This window comes from Cyrtonyx montezumae, unplaced genomic scaffold, assembly GCF_038088225.1.
Source record: "Cyrtonyx montezumae isolate F1298 unplaced genomic scaffold, pur_monq_1.0 scaffold_17, whole genome shotgun sequence".
Taxonomy (NCBI): Eukaryota; Metazoa; Chordata; class Aves; order Galliformes; family Odontophoridae; genus Cyrtonyx; species Cyrtonyx montezumae.
In genome coordinates this window covers 26384989-26398283 of record NW_027071903.1, presented here as the reverse complement: position 1 = coordinate 26398283, position 13295 = coordinate 26384989, and the positions used below count along the sequence as shown (strand labels likewise).

The 13295-nt window shown below is 44.5% G+C and overlaps 1 protein-coding gene across 1 annotated transcript in view; it reads left to right on the top strand.

Moving 5' to 3' along the window:
- Positions 1 to 7724: 7724 nt before the first annotated feature.
- Positions 7725 to 13295, top strand: part of FBN1 (fibrillin 1) — a 151414-nt gene continuing 145843 nt past the window's right edge. Inside the window, exon 1 of the mRNA XM_065733896.1 lies at positions 7725 to 7897. Within this exon, the coding sequence (XP_065589968.1) occupies positions 7725 to 7897 (173 nt within the window). The remainder of the gene's footprint in view (positions 7898 to 13295) is intronic.

Sequence of the window (13295 nt, the reverse complement as noted above, 5' to 3'; positions counted from 1 at the left end):
AGACCACCTGCTGGTGCTTTATGAGACTGCTACAACAGCCCTGTCCTCATTCTTGGTAAATAAGTTTTAGCACTGTAGATGGACAGGATGGGGGAAAAAATGCCCCAGAATGATTTTATGTCCAGTAGGAAGTCACGGTGTCCAGATGAGGTTGTCTCATTTAGTTGTCTGGAATCTAGAAAAGACAAGGAAATGAAGTCAGCCTTTGGAAAGTCACTGAATAAAGGAAAGAGCAGAACAGAGCTGGACTGAACTTTTCACTGGCTGGAGACTAATTACTATCATAAATGAGTCAGCAGTGTGCCCTTGCAATTGAGGACCAACTGCAGACGGGAGTGTTAGCAGGAACATAACCAGGCAGTGGAGAGAAGGGATTTTTCCCCTAGTCTGGCATTTGGGAGACTGTTGGCAGTGGTGCATCCAGTTCTGGGCACCTCAGTACAAAACAAAAAAAGCACTGTCAGCTTAGTGAGTCCTACAGAAGGCCACCAGGATGGTTAGAGGCTAAAGCAGTGACCTCTGAGGGCAGGTTAAGGTGGATCTTAGCACAGTTTTCAGAGGAGAAAGAGCTTGACTCTTCTGAGTGGTGAGCAGTGGTAAGATGAGAAACAACAGGCAGAAGTTTTAACAATAGAAACTGCTATTCAGCACTGGAGAAAATTCACTACAATGAGAGCTGTCAAACACTGGAATTGGTTGTCCCAGAGAAGATGAGGGATCTCCATCCTTGGAGGTCTTGAGAACTCTGCTGTTCTCCTGAACACCATGCTCATACGTTGGTCCTGCTCTTCACAGGGGATTCACAACATGAATTTGTGTTTGATTCTGCAAGGAGTCCATATGCAATGCTATCATAGTATTATTTCTCAAAGGAAGGGCCCAGTAAGTGAAATATGGTGGGTTCTGAGTCTAATCCCCAGTCTCCTATTACCTATTTTATTATTTCAACTGCATCATGGGGAAACTCCCTATCAACCGAGACATCTCATAGCTAGAGGAACACTGGGATGGAAAACAGAGGCAGAGACACCCAATCCCTTGCTGACACAATGTCTGAAGGAATGTAGGGTCTGATTCAGCTGTCTTTGTTTGAGTCAGTAGGGAGTTCTGAATAAATGAGATCTACAAGAAGAGGCTAGTTACTGATTTCCACCCACTTGGAATGTACTAATTCTCATAAAAAGTTGTATCTGTTTTGCTCAATGTCTTAGCCTAAAAATTCACCCAGCAGTTGACATTTCATGCTAAGCCATGAAATTTCTTTCACTTTACTTCTGTTCTTACAGGTGGGATTTAAAAGGTCACCTGGGACAAATGTAAGATTGAGGGAAGTAGTCTTGCAACTGTTACTCTGGCAAAATTCCCATTAAATTTGACAGAGTTATAGCTGACGGAACAAAAATGTGTATTTCCTCTGCTTGTGCTAAGGCTGTTACATATTTAAATCAAAGAAACAATTGCTATTTTAAAATTCCCTATATCTAAACGTAGGATTGAATATATGTCAATGTGTGCCATAATGGGCAGCGATTTTTTTTTCATTATTATTTTTCTTTCCACTGTATTTTAGTTGTATGTCTATTCGATGCTTCTTTTACAAAAGCAGATTTTGCATTCCCTTCCTGGAAGACAGAACTGTAGATTTTCTTCCAGTTCAGTTAGCTTCTCTTCAGGGCGCATGTGAATAGCTGTTAATGTAATCCTGTACATTTTCAGTAAATGGAGATGTAGTATAACAGGGTCACTCTCATTAGGTGAAGGTTGATTTTAAAATACAGTTTTAGAAATAAAATATTTATGAAAATGCTATCAAGATTTTCATAAAACAGCACTGAGTAAAAGGAGTGTCTGTATCGGGGCATTTCTGGTTTCCTTGTGATTCCTTTGTCACTGATTCTTAAAAATCCTGGTGTTTTAGTGGAGTGAGGTCATCCATTTCTTTCAGACCTTAGAGAGGGGAAGTCCAGTCATTTGTATTTGTCTCAAAATTTTGGTGGGGTCATACCAAAATTTGCTTTGTTCTAGTAAATCAGATGAATTATTTTCTTCAAGATGCCAGTTTCTGTACTAAAACTGTTCCACACATAAATAGGAGAAAGATGTACTGAATCTGTATGAAATTAGTAGTTTTATGATAATCTAAGATACAACTTAGATAAAATGCTAGAATTTCTCCAGTAGTACACAGGCCACTAAAATCTGTGCCCAAAGTGCCCTTCTTTCAATTCCTGTAGTACTACTGAGATATTACCCCAGCACCTCACACAGTCTATCAAATTATGGATTTACATTCTCATGTAGGATTGAATTCACTCTTCCTCCATTATAAACTAAGTTGACAGAGTAAACCTCTTATCTATTTTGTAGAAATGAAATGAAAGTCTTAAGTGAAATTTGTCCCCCCAGAGCTATCATTAATGGATTTCACAGCTAATTATTGCAGTTAATCTGACCAAGTAGCATTAAGAAAAACGGGTGATTGTTTGTTTATTTTGTTACTTTTTTTTTTTTAATTTAGATTGAAATCAGTTAATTGGTGTCAACTTTTGTCTGCATAGGATTACTCCTTGTGTTTATAATGTACTTAAAACTAAACACAAAAAAAACCACACACACAAATTTTCCTACAGTGTTTGTTTGCACTGGCATAATCAGGGCTCTCTTTATTAAGAAATATGTACAATGGACATACTTATTTTTTCTCACGTGGATAAATTTACAAATCAAAAAAATACAGCAAAAATTCATAGAACTGAAATGAACTCCCAACTCTGTTGTAGTACCTCCATGCAGTAAGATTTTGGAGCTCTTTTTTTTGCAAATGTTCAAATCAGTGTAAATGTCTAACGAATATGGAAATTCTCATCGGCATCCTACAGAAGGAGAGGAAGGAATGTTTGCCTGACATGAAAAGGACCAGCTCCCTAAAGGCCAGGAAAGGGGAAGGATGGTGCTTCACATCACTGCTGCTGAACACAGAGCATTGACACTGGAAACTTCAGTTCTCCGGTTTTCTGAAGATTGAACAGTGGGATAAACAGGTATTTCTCTGAACATTAGCTCAATCCTGACAATGCAGTCGCAGTATAGAATGAACTGAAGTATTTCTATTTGTGATGTTGATAAGCCTGCTGCAGGGCACGATGGCAAGGCTCGCTATATATCTTGTACTATAAGAATGCTCCTGATTTGTTTTCAAGGGCTTGTGTGTTTCAGGGAGTGGGGGGGGAGTTGCTATGTAAATATTTTGGATCGTTGTAGTTGGGTATCAGCTTGGATGCAAAGACAATCTGTCCTCATTCCCTGATATAATTCATTTAACTATGATTATTCTTCCCTGCTTTTGGGCTCTGGTCATAATCCATACCACCCTCGACCTCCAAGAAATGCTATCAGATCCCCTGGGACTGTCACTGACAGTCATCTGGAAGAATCGACGTTTCAAATAAGCAGTTGATTATGTGTGATGTCAAATCCCTCTAGGCACATAACCATAATGCTGTATGCTTTGTTCTCTCAGCATCTCTCAGTTCTGGATTCAATCCCAGTTAATCTAAGCGTTCAGTTCTTTGCCATTAGAGACGGTGATCAACTGGATCATCAGAATTACTGCCTTGTTTTCGTGGATGAAATTTGTGAGTGGAGACAAATGCTTTGGAGGCTGAATAGAAATCTATTTGTGTAGATGTTCATTGAAGTCCAAACATTTGAAAATACACAAAGAACTCATACTGTAGTATGTAGTACACTATGTATGTATGTAACATACATAGTGTACTTTTCTAGTGGTTGGAGAACCCAGGTTGGCACTATTTTAGAGCTGTGAATAATTTAAATGCTTCTAGTATATAAACATACTATTTAAAATGACACATCACAAGTTGATGACGTGCTGCATATTTCACTAGATTAATTAATGGACAGCCCACATATCATGTAACATTACTTCATATAGTGTAATCCATATTTCTGCAACCATGCAAGATACCAAATAATACATCATTAAATGTCCTCAAAGATATGAGAAAATCATCCCCTTAACCTGGTATATAGGGTGGATATTTTTTCTTTCTTCATCTAGAAAATTAAAGCTATTGAAACAGAGCATGCTGCAAGCAAAATAACATTAGAATAAAGAGCAAACCAGAATTGCTGTTATAACTTACACTCGCTTACAGGTAGATTCTATTGCATGTTAATGTTCTGCACACTCCGGATTTCTTAACTGCGCGAAGAGTTACTATCACCCGGTCTCTGCTTTTTTAAATGAATTTTAGTTTGCCACTGCTAGGGAAATGCAAAATCCTTTGCACAATGTTACACTGCCACTATAATAAGCATTGGCTTCAAAAGATCCACTCTGTGTGGTAGGCTGACACAAAGAACAAGCATGAAAAATCCAATTCCTATTTATCCATACTGATTGCAGCAGAAAAATGAACATTTCAGGCTTATTGAAATCTCTCGCATTTCTGTGGTGCAAACTACAGATCAGTAATATTCTGCATGCCAAATCAGTTAATTCCATTGTGCCCTTTTGAACAAGCTGCACAATGGTGGTACAAGGTTTGGGTTGTTACTGTCTCAGGCCTGTTCAGACACACTGAAGAGCTATGCCCTGAATATCATTACATATTTCTTTTGTCAGTAGCTCCTGTTATTTCACTGCATGTCTATATTTTACCTGTGTTTTCCTGTTACGGTGTTAATCAGTGACGCCAGAATGGCCAAAATCAAATGACTGCCAATTTCCTTTGTGATAAACATCAACCAAAGTGCTTTGAATGTTGTTACAGTGCCAAGCACACACAGCTACAGCACTTCCTGTAGTAGCTTATAATCTTCTATGAACGTTCTGAAGGATATTGCATGTGTTATGTGTGTATAGCAAAAAATACTGAAAAAGGAGATTTAAACCTCTTATTTAAAAATAGCATCTAGCATTTTATTTCCTCATTATACTCATGCTGCAGTCTCATACTAGCAAGTCTGATATGGATGTTTTCCCCCTAAGACATTGTACCAGCAGCACACAGCACAGCAGGTTCAGCATCACCTTTGGCAGTGGCTTGGCAGCTGTGCTGGTGCTCAGCTATTTCCAGAACGGTGCAGCTAAGCTTTGCAACATCCATTCAATAATACAGAACCATTCACAACCAGTACCTGCCTGAAACTAAGCAAACCTGAAAATACCTCACATTAAGAAATACAACATTTCTGCCAAAATTCTCATAAGTGAAGAGCAGCTGAATGCGTAAGTATCATTTGTTCTCAGTCCATGATGCTTGCTTTTGTTGGTTTTGTCTTTTTCGGATACGCTGCAATGAGACAGTTCTGGTATCTGTCTACTTGTGTGGGACTGAGCTCTGACCGTAACCACTATTATAGTTCTGAGTATCCTGACTGGTCACTTCATTCAGCACTGCAGTTTCCTATATCTCCAGGATGTCAGTGGCTTTCTTGAGATTTCTAAATCAGCCTTAGCAGAGCACATCAGCAACAAAACAAACAAACAAAACCCCACAAGTACAAACTGCAGGATGTTTTTTCTTTCTCTGATAAGGATGAGGCATGCATTTGTTCCAGAGCTGTCTGTACAGAATTAGGAATATATACGGATGTGCTCTCTCACCGTGAGAAAGCTACAAATCTGTTAGTTATTAGGGCTGAGTTAAGGCTTGAGTTTTCTTGACGTCTGATGATTGAGCTGTGGGTGTCCTTGTCCATCGGAGGGGAGTTGGACTGGAGGGCCTTTAAAGCTCCCTTCCAACCCAAACAGTTTCATGAGATGGAGAAGAGCGTTTCATTGACATCAGTAAATTTGGGGCTACAGCATGGTTAGCAACTCCATGTTATCATTAGGAGCTGTGCATAATTTCAAAAGCAGAAAAGCAACTGTTGTGGAATTCTGGAATTTAATTCATGGAGCTTTCTCATTACCCCTACCATCCAGCTTGTGTTTTATTTGCAGCATGCTCTTCTTGGTGCAGATTTGTCCATTCCCCTTCCTCTGTGCTAGCAGTTTGGATTGTCTGGGTTGTGTTGATTCTAGCATTGGCCACATTGAATGTGTTTGTTTTCCACTACAGAAAGTTGATCCATGTCATCCTTGTGTGTGGATTGCCCTTGCTGGGAGTGGGGTGTGCAGCTTCTACTTTGAGGAGTTCATCTTTCATTTTGCTGAAAAACAGCTTTTGGAGATCAAGAAACATGAAATTCAGCATTGTAAGATGCACAACTATTCAAAAAAGTATTCACTGTGCCTCTGTGCCTGTCTTGCCCTCAGCTCAACTTTCCTGTAAGCCAGGGTCAGAACTGCCCTACCTAAAGATGATAATGCTAATAAAATAGACCATCTAACAAAGCCACTGCTTCTGCCTGTGGAATAAAGCAACAGTGGATCCGTAGCATTAAGTTTTTCCACTTAATTTTTGCTTTCTCTCATTTAAATGAGGTCACTTTGTTAGTGTACTGACCCACGTGTGCCAAACTTGGACTCTTACTCTTTCCAGCTTTCGCCCTAGGGCTCTCAAAGCGCTGTGTCCCTATCTCTGCCACGCTAAATGCTAAACAGTGCATTGTCCGCTATGCAAGATCCTCCAAGGTGAAGCTCCTCTCGCTGCTGTTTTTCCTTATAAGGGAAGTACAGATGCTATGTTTTACTTTTTGAACGCTGCTAGCTGGATGCATAACGCTGTACCTTTAGAACTTGTCCATGTTTTACACGGAGCTGCAGCAGCCCCCCCGTGTCGCTGCAGGCGCTTACGCTGCAGATTAACGTGACCGAGCTCCCGCAGCCTCCTGGGACCCGTGGGGTGACCGCAGCGGGCAGCGGCCGAGCCCCGGCCCCGTGCAGCACCGCCCGCGGACCGGGGGCCGTCGGGGCACGGCGTGCCGCAGCCCGGGAGCCATGGGGTGCAGGTGCCCTCCCGCCCGGGGCCCTCCTGCCGCCGAACGCCTTCCTCGGCCTCCTCCCGCCCCCGGAGCCCCCGGGGTGACGGTTCGGGGGTGGGGGGACATTTTTATTCATCTCTCTCTCGCGAGAAAGCGGTGCGCGGGCGATACTTGAAGGAGAGGGGGGGGGAGAGAGGAGGGGAAAAAGGAGGAGGAGGAGGAGGAGGAGGAGGGAGGGAAAGAGGGAGGGAGGGGGCAGCTGGAGCCGCAGCTGGAGTAGCGGTGGGTGCAGCGGCCGCAGCTGGAACAGCAGCGGGAACGGCAGCCGGCGGCGGCGGCGGCTTCAGCGGGTGCGCGCCCATCGCAGCGGGTTCTCCCGGGGCGGGCGGGCTGGGCGCAGGACTCCGTGCCCGCGGGGCTCCCTGTCCCCGCCGGGCACCGCGCTCCCGGCTCGCCGCGGTGCCCGGCGGGCGCTTCTACCACGGAGCGGCTCCGAGAACGGCGGCGGCGGGCGCCCCGCGACCGCCGTCCGTCGAGGGAGGGCGGAGGGAGCGCGGCCGCGAGCAGCCCCTCGCCATCCCCCGCGGCCGCCGCCTCCCGCGGGCGGGTAGCGCCGGGCTGGCCGGGGGCCGGCGGGGGCGGGGGGAGCGCGGGGCGGCCGTGCCCGCTCCGCTCCTGACGTCCCTTCGTCCGTTTTCTCCCCACAGCTCGCTTCGGGGCAGCTCGGCGGAGGCGGCGCGGCGGGGACCGGCGGACTTCGGCGGCGGAGAGGAGGAGGAGGAGGAGGAGGAGGAGGCGGCCGCTCGGAGCCCGGGGGCTCGGGGGACGCGATGTGGCGGGGGCGGCTGCTGGGGATCGCCCTGGGAGTTGCCGTGCTGTGGGCGTCCCAGGCGGGCGCCGCCGCCGCCGCCGGGCACTCCGAGGGGGCGAGCGCCAAGGAGCTGCGGGCCAGCCGGGCCAAGAGGCGAGGGCAGGGCGGCGGCGGGCACGACGCGCTCAAAGGGTAGGTGCGGGCAGGGAGGGGAGGCTGCCGGGGGCGGGGGTGCCCGTGGGGCTGCGGGGCCGACTTGGGGCGGGGGGCGCCGGGCACCGCCCGCGGCATCCCCGGGTAGCGGAGCCCCTCCGCCCTGCCGGCTGCGCGCCGTCCCGGGCCGGAGAGCGGCTCGCTGGGCTGCCGGGAGGGGCGCGGGCGGCACGCGGCGGGCTCGCGCATTTCTCCCGCGTCCCCCGTCCCACTTTGCAGGGAGCAGAGCCGCGCCGAGGCCCGCGCCGCGCTCTTCCCCTCAGCCGTCGTCCCCCGCCTCCGCCTTCGGGCTCCTGCCTGCGCGTCGCCCCCGTTGCTCGGCGGGCTCCGCTTATCTGCTGCTATTCGGGACCTGAGGAGAGGCGGGGAGCGGGGACCGCTTGCAGCAGAGCTGTCTGGTGCCTGCTAGAGCCTGAAATCGTCGAGAGGCACTGTGGTACACACGTAGCACGGCGCTCCTAGAAAGAGAAACCTGCGTCGTGCACAAAGCTTTCTGAATCCGAACGGCACCTTTCTGATGCGAAAATAAGCGTTATGTCAGCTGAAAGGTACTGCGTTGTGCGCGCATCTGGAAACTGAGTTTGCCGTGAAGTTGAAAGCCTCATAGCCGTGGAAGGGAGAATAAAAAAAGAGGTTTTAGTTCCTCGAGTGTTCCGGTGGAGCTCCTCAGCCCGCGGCCAATGATTCCTGGTCAGGCAGAGGGCAGATGTGACCAAAAGGGAATGGAGGTGGTTGTGCTGCGGTAAGGATGCAGCGGTTTTTTTCTATTATTTCCTTGACTTCTCCAAAAGGAACTGTTACAGCTTTATTTTTTTTAGAGGCCTCGATGAGCATGCCTTAATTTCTCGCTAACCTCCTCATCCTTGTGCTGTAATTTTATCTATATGCAGATTTGAAATCTTGGCTTTTCTTTCCTGACCAGAAAGGGCTGATGGTTTTAGGTGTTTCTTCTGCAAAAATGGGCACAAGCTGTTTTCATTGCCTTCCAGGGATCTGCTTTGGGAGGGTCAGGCTCATTTCATTTCCTCATACCTTGTCACCAGAGGAGCAGTTGGACAGAGTGGATCTTCTCTGACAAAGGATGTTCTTAAGGTTAAGGACTATTATGGCAAAGTTTGTTGGACTAATTGCAAGCAATAAAAATTTGTAAGGAGAAATATTTGCCAGAAAGAACCTTTTGCTGTTAATAAACTTCCTCATTTTAGAACTCTGAGTTAATATCAGTGACAAACACCATTTTCTGATTGCTGGGACAAAGTGTGCCACGCCGCACGTGGGCACTGCCCTGATGGCCTTAGTGGGAGCTGGAAGTACACAGCAGGGGATACATTTCATTATTGAACGTAACCGTGCTGATCAGGCAGTGATAATGATGTGTAATAAAGGGGATGGCCTTTCGCGGTTAATTTTTTTTTTTTAATCTAAAATGGGTTAGGGTGAGTATTCGGTCTTATGGGGTGATTTCTATGTTCAGCTGAAGCCTTCTGCTTCTTGTGTCCTTTGCAACAGTTCTTCCTTTTAGCGTGAGTTGCACATCACTTTAGTAACAGAAAGCTGGGGATAATGGTGTATCAACGTCAGGTATTTTGCATCTTGGTCAATACTTGGAATATATGATTCTGAATGAGTGCCCTTGGGAAGACAGATTCTTATATAGCGTAACTGCCAGGTCTGAGATACGGGAAAGACAAAACAAGCTGTTGGTTTGGATGACAGGCGTTTTTTGTAAATCTCACTTGAGGCTGAGAGCACCCAGGCTGCTTGGAGGAAGTGGAAATCGTTTTGCTAACACAGTCCTCATTATCTTTGTGGGGAGAATTCTGCAGGATATCGCCAATTTGGAAATGGCGAGCATTTCCTTAGGTGTGGTGGTGTGCCGTACAGGATGAATAAAAAGAACTGTCATTTTAGCAGACAAGGTTGGAACTAATTCTTTGGAAATCCAGATGGAAAACATATTCTGAATGGACAGGAACTGCATATACATTAGACAGGGCGAATTCATTATTGAACGGACTAAAAACTAAAAATAAGGTTTTACAAGGAGGCTTTTTAATGTGTTCATCAGTACAAATACATTTGGGAATCTGAGAGTTGTAATACAAGTCATAACAGCTGCTGGGAAACGATTTGATGTTATTGTAGATGACTAAGACTTTCTTTTATTGCTTTTTTTTTTTGTTTTTTGTTTTTCTTGAAGTGAACTCTTGCTCTCATGGTAAGAGCACAAGGATACATTTTTAGACAAATCCTTAAAGTTTTGATGTTGTAGATGTTTGGTTATGATGACTACTGAAAGTGTCTTAGTATTAAACAAGTGGGAAGATTCTCCCTGGTATTGGCTTTTCTTGCAACAGCGAAGAAGCCTAAGGTCTGCTGTTTGTTTCTGGGAATTTATCACGCTTAGCGTTTTTTGCTGCAGGCTCTTGATTGCAGATGTTTGCTGTCTTTCTTGTGATCTTTTTCTCACTGTTAATGCCAGTGAGGTCATTGATCATGAAATGTGGTTCTATAAGTATATTTTAGTTTTAATAATTATAAATGCTGTGGAAAAGCTTGCTGACTTAAAGCTTGCTGCTCTGTAGTTAGAATCAATCCAGCTATGAAGACATCAGCAAGGAAGTCTTTGTAATGCCATGTGTTTGCACGTGGTGCCTGTTGCCTCTGAGTGATCAGAAAGCAATCACAGTAAAGGCAGTAATTATCTCAGTACATAACTAGGTTCATCATCTTCATATTCCCCCTTCACAGAAACGTTGCTGGAATGCACTGTGATTCAGCACGTTAAAATAATCAGCATCTTATCAAGACACTTTTATCCTCACGATCCCCAAGGCTTTAACACAAATGTTGATGTGCTAAATAACAACATATCAGGCCTTTATCCTTCCACTCCTTAAGTGCTGAAAAGTATAGCATCAGTTTTTGAAGGAATCAAACTACAAAACTGGGCCACAAATGGGAATTTCTTTCTAAACAGTGTATGCTTGAAGAAAACCATTTATATGTTTCAATTGTTTGAATAGAAAGTAAAAATTAATTTACTGGCAATTTGATTGGTACTTTGCAGAATACAGGAAATATTGTGCTTCAAGATCTTAGGATTGATTAAGATTTCCCATTTTCTGAGGATCAGTCGGTTCTTAATGAGTTTTTAAATAACGTTTTTCAGTCTCTTCTCAGTATAAAGTCCAAAGAAAGCAATTATTTGCTTAACAAGTAACTCAGCAGAAATTGTGAAGGAACTAAAGCTTCTTCAGGATACCTGAATTGTGGCACACCTCTAATTCAGATGCTCCTTAAATACATTTGTGCAGGAGTTGTTTAATTTCATGCTTGTTATTAAGTTGAAATGATAGTGAATATTGCAGAATGTAGTAATTAGCTCCAAGGCAATTCATAAAACTCACAGATTAAAGTTATTCAGCAGGCAGTTGGTCTTCTTGGACCGATTTCTATTGGTTATACTGAAACAGTGAAATTCACAGGTTTTGTGGTACGCTTCTTTGAGGAAAGTCAGTTGGGTTTGAGCCTTTTTGTGCATCACCACTCTCAGAAGTAAAACAGATCTTATAAACCTATAACATAATTCCAGTATTCAAGTATATAATTAAGGCTTCTGGTTTTCCTTTTAAACCAATATTTACCACTAAAAGCATGCTGAAGAAAAGCAGACTTTCCGTACCGGTAAATATTGGTTTATACTGAAAAACCTCAAACATTTTTCATACCACTTTTGGCCTGCACACCTCTGGCTGCTGATGCCGCGCCTTGCCCGTGTCCCTCTGTGAGCAGGAGGGAGGCCAGGATCTTATTTTTACTATTATTTTTATAATATTATTCTGTACATAAATGGAAATCTAACTAAGGAGTGAGATGAGTTCATAGGCGTTGGCATTGTGTCCCGTGTGCCTGGTTGCTTTCTCCCAGGATGCAGTTTGATGTAGGTGTGACTTCCTCTGCGGAGTGAGATGTAGAGCACTGGCTGTTATCAATGCTTGCTGAAGGTCTCATACTTAGAGGGATAACATATTATTTTTGGTTTCAGTCATGTAGATAGATGTCCTCCTCACTGCCACAATGTGGTTTACTTATGTTTTTGACTGTACTAGCTTAACCACTGTATATAGATTTTAAATGCATTTAATGAAAGCCATCTAACAGTGGTGTGCCCTGGGTTTTTTCATTCATGTGCCAGGAGCAATGCAAGAGCTACTGTGATGGCATTCTTCTTGTAGTTCCACACTGTTCTTGAGCTTGAAGGCAAACACTGAAGAGTAAATAAATCTCCAGGCCTACGTAATCCTGGTGCTCTCCACTTAGATTTCCAAATCCCTTCAGTTGGACACCGTCTCTTTTAAGTGGCCTTAATCCAGACTATAATTTCTGCTTTATGAGGTTGGACTCCCAGGCCTGCATAGATTGTAGTGCAGAATTAGGACTCAGTGTGTTTTGGGCATGCCCATGAAAAGCCATCCTATGGTGTAAACTCTTGGTGAGTACTGTCCCAGGCTGCCTGTCACAAGTGACACACACGTGCCTGTTACCAGTCCCACAGTCTGTCTTCCCCTGCAATCTTTTCTCATGTCATACTGCAGCTGGACTGAAATAGTTCTGATGTACTCTGTGTCTGTTACTTCAAATTTTAATCAGATCCCCTCTCTTTCAAAGTACATCAGAAAAATACTTCTCAATTATTTGGTATTTATTTTCCATTGATGATAAAAATTGCAGAAAGAGCAAACAGGAGAAAAAAGCTACAATAAGCAGTGCAGCAGTCTTCTTGACATACTGTGTGAAAAGTGATTGTGTTGGAAATACTGTAGTATTGGCTCAGGGGACTTGGATGAGACAAGTTTCCTGTCACCAATTCCCACTTTGCCAAGACAACGTGTTGATGATCAGGAGTTGGATGTAGTTCCTTTTGTTTGTTCCCTTCTTTCACTTATTTGTTTAATATATTTATTTAGTCAGTTACTTTGCCTCAGGTTGCTCTTACTTGTATCAGGTTGGCCTGCTGCCCTCACCCAGGTGCTGGTGAGTGGATTGCAGCTGGCCTGCCACCACTTTGTGGTTGGTCTCCAGGTGGAGAATTTCATTTTAGGTTTGCCACTTTGTGTTCACAGTGAGAAGAAACATTATTGTTCTCCATCCCCTGGCGGTGGCTGTGAGTAGATGACTGGCAAGTTAGAACGAGAGTTATGCTACAGCCCTTGTTCAAAAAATAGATGTTGTGCATTACACTGTTTCTTTCCGTATGTTCCAAGTAATCATTTTCTTCCTTGCATGCATGATGGGTCTGTCTCATCTTATGCAGGATTGTCTGTCTGGACCCTTTCTTCTCTCAGTCTGTTGAGTGGCAGGTGGCGCTGGCTCT